At 50.7% G+C, this 8,626-nt stretch overlaps 1 protein-coding gene across 1 annotated transcript; it reads left to right on the top strand.

Moving 5' to 3' along the window:
- NR1H3 (nuclear receptor subfamily 1 group H member 3) lies at positions 1-7,855 on the top strand. Its single transcript, XM_049891131.1, has 11 exons — positions 1-255; positions 670-722; positions 1,224-1,303; positions 1,762-1,950; positions 2,759-3,025; positions 3,285-3,493; positions 3,593-3,772; positions 3,967-4,066; positions 7,080-7,193; positions 7,412-7,506; positions 7,709-7,855. The coding sequence occupies exons 3-11, from the start codon at positions 1,261-1,263 to the stop codon at positions 7,853-7,855; spliced, it is 1,344 nt and encodes a 447-aa protein (XP_049747088.1). The 5' UTR covers positions 1-255; positions 670-722; positions 1,224-1,260.
- Positions 7,856-8,626: the final 771 nt, after the last annotated feature.

Here is an 8,626-nt window from a genome sequence, read left to right on the forward strand (position 1 = left end):
GTGGGCGGGAGCGGCGCAGCCAGAGCCTAGGTCGGCCCGGGGGCCGGTAGCAGGAAGGAGAGGTGTCCCGACCGCTTGGCAGTACCTCCCCTCGGCCTTTCCCCACATCCACTTCCCTGGGGCTGCCGGCCCCTCTGGCTCGGCTTCAGCTAAAGCGACCGCCGGTCTCGAGACGAGGGACTGCACCGTCCTCCTCTCCCAGCAAGGGGGCTCCAGAGACTGCCCAGCCAGGAAGTCTGGCTGCCTGGGCATTCGGTGGGTCCGCTCCGCTCCTCCGCAGGGCCTGGGGCTCTGTGTGTGTCTGGGGGATGGGGGTGTCCTGTGGGTCTTAGAAGGGGCCCTTTGGAGAGGTGAGGAATGATGGTGATTAAAGCTGGGGCAGGGACAGGCCAGAACAGGATTCTATTCAGGCCCCAGAGTAACTCACGAGGAGTTCCTATGTGGGAAATAGGGAGACTCTTGGAGGCAAAGAGGAGCCCTGCTGGCCCAGTCGTTAAAGCGCTCAGCTGCTAACTGAAAGGTCGGTGGTTTGAAGCCACCGGCTGCTGTGGGAGAAAGATGTGGCAGTCAGCTTCTGTAAAAACAGCCTTGGAAACCCTCTATGGTTGCTATGAGTAGGAATCTATTGGACAGCATTTAAAAAAAAAAATTTTTTTTTTTTTCTTGGAGGCAAGAGGATTGTGCTGGGACCTTGGGAAGTGGTGAGGTTCTCTAGAAGGCAGGTAGGTACTTCACTGGGGGTAGTGAGCCTCCACCCTATCTCCTGGTCCTGCCCAACTGTGGCTGCCCCAGTCTGCCCCCCATGCTTGAGTGAGGGGGAAGGGGCTCTGCAACTCAGCGACATGCCCTTCTGAGACAGAAAGGCAGATGCGCCCACTGGCTTCCTGATGAGCTAGAGGGGGTTCTGGGGGAGAAAGGGGGTCATGGTGGCCGAGAGTCCAGGCTTCGAGGCTGGGGCTGGAGCCTTGGTTCTACCACTGCCTGACTGTGTAACCACAGGCTATTAATCTCTTTGAACCTCAGTTTCCTCATCTGTAAAATAAACTTAAGAATAGTCCTGACTATTGTGGGGTCAGGGATATTGTGAGGCACAAGGCTAATAAATGGCAAGTAAATGCTAGCTGATATTGTTAATACTGATGAAAGACTGGGTAGGAGGAGAAGCGGGCTGAGGCTAGAATGGAGCCCAGCTCTGGAAGATGTAACCTGGGTCATTCCTGCAGGACAGCCCTTTGGTAATGCCCAGGGCTCCAGGAAGAGATGTCCTTGTGGCTGGAGTCCCCAGTGCCTGATGTTTCTCCTGGTAAGCTGCTTCACTCCAGTCCTCTCCCCTGAGTCCAGGCCTCCTCTCCACCTTCAGGAACCAGCCTGCCCAGGCCACCTCTACCCTGGTTCTGATGCTTGGCCTTGAGGGCATCTTCCCAGTCCTCCCCAATCTGGGCTTGCTGCTGGGGAGAGTTGGCATGTCTAGTCCTTACCCAGCTCTAGCTTTGAAGAGTCCTATCTGATCTCTAAAATGAACACACTTTAGCCCCCCAAGGGGACAAAGGTTACTAAAAACCTTTATTTAAAGTGTTGAGGTACAAGGGACTACAGATGACTAGTCCTAGGGTCCATACAACCTCTGGGGTCCCAAAGCCTGAGCTGGGGCTCTGCTGACCTCTAAGGGGAGAGACAAGTTTGGCATTTCTCAGGTAGGACTCAGGGGAGGTGGACCCGGGCTGGGCCTAAGACCCCCTCGTGCCTGTCTTTTGGGCTCAGACTCTGTGGTGGAGCTCTGGGAGTCGGATGTGCAAGATGCAAGCAGCCAGATGCTGGGGGGCAGCAACTGCATCCTCAGGGAGGAAACCGGAACACCCCAACCCACCCGGGGTACTTCAGGAGTGGGGCTGGAAGCAGCAGAACCCGCAGCCCGGCTCCCCAGGGCAAAGCCCTCTCCAGAGTCCACAGGTGAGGAGGAGATAGGGGCTCCTGGATCTGGGAGGGGTACCTTGGGGCTCCTTACTCTATAATGTGATGCTTAAGTCCAAAGGCTTGAAGTCAACTAGACCTCAGTAATTTCAATGTGAATTTTGTTTCTACAATCTCATTAGGCAATGACTTAGCCTTTTGACCCTATTTACTTATTTTTAAAATGGAAATAATAATAGTACCTGTTTCTTTATGGGAGCCCTGGTGGCACACCGATTAAGAGCTATGGCTGCTAGCCAAAAAGTCAGCAGTTTGAATCTACCAGCTGCTCCTTGGAAACCCTATGGGGCAGCTCTACTCTGTCCTACAGGGTCGCTATGAGTTGGAATCGACTCAGTGGCAATGGGTTTGGTTTTTGCGTGTCTCTTATGATCAGTGCATATAAGAGGACACAATGGCAGTACCTAGGACACAATGGCAGTTGGTAAATGAGAGCTACTGTTTTTATAAGGAGTCCCTGGGTGGTGCAAACGGTTAAGCGTTCTACTGCCAAAAGCTAGTGGTTAGAACCCACTCAAAGGTGCTTTGGAAGACAGGCCTGGCAATCTGCTTCCAAAAGGTCACAGCCTTGAAAATCCTACGGAGCAGTTCTATTTTGCACACTTGAGGTCGCCATGAGTGGGAATTGACTTGACAGCAACTAATAACAGCAACAATTTTTATAATAGAGAGACTAGAAGGCATATAGTGAAGGGAATGAAGGTCACTGAGTGCCCAGGGCTGTGGCCAAGTGGACACCAAGCTTTTACCTTGAGAAAAACACATTAAGGCTCTTCTCTATATCCAGAGCTCCGTCCACCAAAACGGAAAAAGGGACCAGCTCCCAAAATGCTGGGCAACGAGCTATGCAGTGTGTGTGGGGACAAGGCCTCGGGCTTCCACTACAATGTGCTGAGCTGTGAGGGCTGCAAGGGATTCTTCCGTCGCAGTGTCATCAAGGGGGCGCGCTACGTCTGTCACAGCGGTGGCCACTGCCCCATGGACACCTATATGCGTCGCAAGTGCCAGGAGTGTCGGCTTCGCAAATGCCGTCAGGCTGGCATGCGAGAGGAGTGTGAGTATCTGGAGACGGAAAGAAGGGGAGAGGCTGATGGGAAAGAGGGGACGTGCGGGTGGCAGGGTTGGGGCTAGACAGGTCCCTGAGCCCACAGGGGCTTCCTAGTCTGTTGGGTCCCTAAGAATAGATTCACATCTCTTCCTTGACTTTCCCGAAAGCCCTGTGCTTTTCTGGAGCCTCAAACCACCCTCTCTGCCCCACCCTTGCTTCCCGCCTTCCCCTCTTCTCTCTTCCTCAAATATGATCCCGTCGCTAGGTGTCCTATCAGAAGAACAGATCCGCCTGAAGAAACTGAAGCGGCAAGAGGAGGAGCAGGCTCAGACCACATCCGTGTCACCTAGGGCTTCCTCACCTACCCAGGTCCTGCCCCAGCTCAGCCCTGAACAACTGGGCATGATTGAGAAGCTGGTTGCTGCCCAGCAGCAGTGCAATAGACGTTCCTTCTCTGATCGGCTTCGAGTCACGGTAGCTGAGGGACCCGGGGAGAGGTGGCTCTGTACCAGGTGGCTTCTTGAAGTCCAACTCAAAGTGGTTTTCCTCTTCCCTCCTTGCCCTCGTGGGCAGCCTTGGCCCATGGCACCAGATCCCCAGAGCCGGGAGGCCCGTCAGCAGCGCTTTGCCCACTTCACTGAGCTGGCCATCGTCTCTGTGCAGGAAATTGTTGACTTTGCCAAGCAGCTGCCTGGCTTCCTACAGCTCAGCCGGGAGGACCAGATTGCCCTGCTGAAGACCTCTGCCATTGAGGTGGCTGGAAGAGGCCGAGGGGGTGAAAGGAAAACCAGAGCGGGATTATCTGTGGGAGGGGCCTCCAGACATCCCACTGGGGGAACCAAGTCCACTGGGAAGTATGAGTGAGGGAGACCACCCTTCCCTCGAGAGGGTTGTGTGCCAAGACCAGCCCTCCCGGTCCTTGTTTGAGATCTGCTACTTATGTCCAGGTGATGCTTCTGGAGACATCTCGGAGGTACAACCCTGGGAGTGAGAGTATCACCTTCCTCAAGGACTTCAGTTATAACCGGGAAGACTTTGCCAAAGCAGGTGAGAACTGAGACCGCAAAGGGACTGGATTGGATGCAGATGGTTTTTGTCATGGGACTACAGAGCCATAGGTCCAAGGTTTGGGCAGCTACAGAGGGAAGTCTTCACTTGTTATTCCAAGACAGAAAGTTGGAAGGCTGCTAGGCCTCTCTCAACTGCTCTCAGCTGACCCCTGTCCTCTGTTACATTAGGCGAGTGGTTTTCAAACTGTGCTCTCAGGAACCTGAGGGTTCCAAGGAAGTGTCTGTCACCTGAGAGGAGAAACAGGGAGGCAAGGAGTGTCCTTCGTCCTTACTTGAGCCAAACATGAAGCTTATTTAAATCTGCATTATATATTGTGTTTTGTTTGAAGAAAAGATTTTATAGCTAGGAAAAAAGTTTGAAAACCATTGCCCTGAGCCTTTCATAGTGGTCAATAATGAACAAACCTTTCTTTAGACATGCTCTTTAAGTTTCAAAAACTCTCCTTCCCTGGCTGATTTTCCTCCACTTTTTTTTTCAATTGCTCTTTCTGATGGGCCATGGCACTGGGGTTGAAACATTGCAAAGGTGCCCAGATGGGGCAACTTGAGGATGAGAGAGTGAATGTTTTATCCCCATCTGGGTCTGAAGTATTTTCTCCAGGAATTAGCTGACATTGCTGCTCTCTGGAAACAGTTGCTAACCAAAAGGTCGGCAGTTTGAATCCACCAGGAGCTCCTTGGAAACTCTATGGGGCAGTTCTGCTCTGTCCTATAGGATCACCATGAGTCGGAATCGACTCAGCGGCTATGGGTTTGGTTTGCTGCTCTCTGTATGATGCCTGCCTGGGAGCTGAGCAACGGGAGTGTCCTCACATTAATTGTTGGTAATGTTTGTGTTAGGAGTTCCTGGGTGGCACAAACAATTAACGCACTGGGCTGCTAACCGAAAGGTTGGAAGTTCTAAGGTGCCTCAAGATCTGGCAAGCTACTTCCAAAAAATCAGCCATAAAAAAAACGCTATGGAGCACAGTTCTACTCCAACACACATGGGAGAGTTGAGAGCATAGTTGGGAAAAGATGGAAGGCTAGGAGTTTTGCAGAGATTTGAACTGAGGCTCAACAGGAGACCTAGCAGTTTAACAGTGAGTGAGTGGGTCTATAAAATTTAACTGTGCTATAACTCCATTCTTGGGTTCGTACATCCTAGTTTCCAGGCCAGAGCTCATAGAGCCTTCCCTGCTTTCTGGTGACTCAGACCAGCTCAAGTGCCCCTTGCTGTCCCAACACAGGCCACCCAAAAGGCTTTCTAGAAAGGGCTCCTTTAACTGTAAGGCATAACAGGTCTGTACTGGCATTTCTTGCCTTCGGCAGTGCTGAGTGTGCTGCCCCAATGTATAGGAGTGATCTGATGACTTTAAGTCCTTGGGTGGAACAAATAGTCTGGGCTTGGCTGCTAACTGCAAGACTGGTGGTTCGTACCCACTCATCTGCACTGCGGAGGAAAGGCCTGTCGATCTACTTCTGTAAACATTACAGCCTAGAAAAACCCTATGCAGCTCATGACTTTATTCAGCTTTAAAAGCCCAACCCTGCTACTTTCTTCTACCAAACCACCTCTTCCCCAAATGTTTTAATACCCCAGTCCCCCTTGACCGTGGCCATCTCCTTCATAACATCCTCCTTTGTGAACCCTCCCAGTTCTAATGTCTCTGCATTCCCTCTAGCACTCGTGGACTTAACTTGTGCTATCTGAATCTGTACCTATTTATAGATTTATTTATATAAGCAGTTTAGCTATCATCGTGTTTGCCTTTCATTTCTCATTTCATCAGTGAGGTCTTGAGAAGAAACGAGGGCTCTATTTTATCAGGTCTCTTTCTCCCTCTATATCCACTACCATATGGTTGACAAATGATGGGGACTTGATTGCATTTCATTCGCATCCATTCAGTGAGCATTAGCAGACCCTCACAGGGTTCATAACCCAACTCTAGAGCCTCCTCTTCCCCTCTGTGCAAAGGAGCTGTTGGGCACAGTTTGGGGTGCAATGCATGGACGATAGGACGGTCACCGAGAAATGCTTTATAAAATGGGGCTTGCCCACTAAATGGATCAACACACACTGATGATAAACATCAGGGTAGAAGCACAGGAAGTGACTAATCAAGACGCCTCGAATGGAAAAGTGTAGCAGATGGTTGCTAAAAGAAGTCTGAGAAAGCGTAGGGGATAGTGTGGGTCGGGGAAACTTTGACAGTGTCTATGGGAAAACTGTTTTCTAGATGCTGTGACTTTAGGTCACGGTTTGTTGAACTTCAGTCTTCTTAACAGGAACACTGGTTCCATTAAAAAATATATATATATAATTTAACAAACACTTCTATGGTAATTACCTTGTGCCAGACATCCTAAGGACCCATTATGAGGTTGGTACTATTATTTAAAAAAATATCTCCATTTTATAGATGGGAAAATCAAGGTTGGTCCTATTATTATCTCCATTTTATAGATGGGAAAATCAAGGCCTAGAGAGGTTAAATAATTTACCCAGGGTCACACAGCTACTAAGAGGTAGAGCCAGGACTGAAACCTAGGCAGTCCGGCTCCAGAGTCCACACCCTCAACCATACTTCTGTAACCTGGAATGGTATATGAAATGTATATAAAGTATTTCAAATAAATAGTGCCAATTGCCAGCTAAAAAGACTTCATGAATGAAAATAAGTATTGCCTCTCTTTCTAGTAATGTGGGACCCTCAAGAGTTCCTATAAGAATGGAATTGTTGTTACCATTTAATTCAGCACCTCCTGTGTGCCAGGCACAGTGCTAAGTGCTCTGCATGCTTTGCCATTTAACCATCCCCACAGCCTTATGAGATAGGTTCAGGTAGGCATCCCCTTTTACAGATGAGGCTTTGAGAGCTTAAGAAACTTGCCCAAGGTCATACAACAGAGCCCTGGAGACTTCTTAGTGAAGTAGTTCCCTCAGCTGAGGAGCTGGAGGATAGAAGGAAGTTCCTGCCACTCCTGCCTCCCTTCTTCCACCTCAGGGCTGCAGGTGGAGTTCATCAACCCCATCTTCGAATTCTCCAGGGCCATGAATGAGCTGCAACTCAATGATGCCGAGTTTGCTTTGCTTATTGCCATCAGCATCTTCTCTGCAGGTTCGGAGGAGGGGCAAGAGGGAAACAGCTAAGAAACATGCACCAAGGAGGGCTGCAGGGCCCACATGGCAGGAATTGTGAGGGTGGAGGCACTCGCTCTGGTATTCCGGGATGGGAGAGGTTGGGTGGGGGCATGTCCCTATTTTGGGGTTGAGATTTGGGGTAAGGAACTAAGACCTCGGCCAGACCTGCTCCTCAACTCTGTTGGTGGCCTATAGACCGGCCCAACGTGCAGGACCAGCTCCAGGTAGAGAGGCTGCAACACACATATGTGGAGGCCCTGCATGCCTACGTCTCCATCCACCACCCCCATGTGAGTCTCCCCATGGCGCCCTGTTCCCTCCTCTCCACAGGCCCATCCCTGACACACCTCACCACCTACTTTCCCTGTAAGACTCCCTCTCTGACTCCGTTGTGTGTGGATCATTCTCTACCTCTCCCACAACTCCCCTATGCTTGCCCCTTCCCTAGAGGGAGGCAAAAGTTATACTCTTTCGTCCCTCTTCTACCGCCAGGACCGACTAATGTTTCCACGGATGCTAATGAAACTGGTGAGCCTCCGGACACTGAGCAGCGTCCACTCAGAGCAAGTGTTTGCACTGCGCCTGCAGGACAAAAAGCTTCCCCCGCTGCTCTCTGAGATCTGGGATGTGCACGAATGACTGTTCTTCCCCCATACCTTCTGTTTTCTGGGTCTGACTGTCTGAGGCCCAGTGACCACCTCTTAGAGGTGGAGCTGACTGAGAAAGGCAAACATTCCCAAGGGGTGGAGGGGAGTCAGGGGAGGTCCTCATGGGGCACTAAAAGAGCGTCAAAGGGTTGGGAGTTCTGTGGCTGCTGGGCAGTTGGGATCCTGCTAAAGCTGTGCTCCATCTGAAGATCACACTGACTCAGCCAAATGGATGAACCTGGGGGGCCACATTGCACAAGGTTCTCCAGGGCCCAGCCCATCCTGCCTCCACCACTTCCTGTTTTCCCCACAGGGCCCCAAGAGAAATTCTCCACTGTCACTCTGTGGCTTGGCCATAAATGCCTCAGGGCTGCTTCACTGATAGGTCTGGCATCATTTGAACAGGAAAACCAAAATGAATGCAGAATGAGAGAAAGCAATTTCTGGATTGGGGGTGGGGGCATGGGAGAAGAGAAAGAAGCCTCCGTCTCTCTTAGGACCCACCTCCAGAACCAGAGAAGGGAGTTAGTCACAAGTGACAGCCCTGGCAATGAGAAGGACCTCCTTTTACTAGCCCTATTGCATCATATAGGGTCGCTATGAGTCGGAATTGACTTGAGGGCAACGGGTTTGGCTTTTTTTTTTACTTGCACATATGGGTAAATGAATTGCTGATGTTTAGATGCCCCTTCTGTCTTAATGATCCAGGTGGGATCGTGGTGTATTCCTGTCATGAAGGGGATGTTGGATTTTCAGAACTAAC

This window comes from Elephas maximus, chromosome 7 (genome assembly GCF_024166365.1).
Source record: "Elephas maximus indicus isolate mEleMax1 chromosome 7, mEleMax1 primary haplotype, whole genome shotgun sequence".
NCBI lineage: Eukaryota > Metazoa > Chordata > Mammalia > Proboscidea > Elephantidae > Elephas > Elephas maximus.

What these genes read in the sequence shown, in the direction of transcription:
- NR1H3 (XM_049891131.1), top strand. Translation starts at nt 1,261, where the DNA reads ATGTCCTTGTGGCTGGAGTCCCCAGTGCCTGATGTTTCTCCTG. An exon ending in GGCTGGCATGCGAGAGGAGT is followed by an intron (nt 3,026 to 3,284) that starts GTGAGTATCTGG and finishes TCCCGTCGCTAG; the next exon opens with GTGTCCTATCAGAAGAACAG. An exon ending in GGAAGACTTTGCCAAAGCAG is followed by an intron (nt 4,067 to 7,079) that starts GTGAGAACTGAG and finishes CTTCCACCTCAG; the next exon opens with GGCTGCAGGTGGAGTTCATC.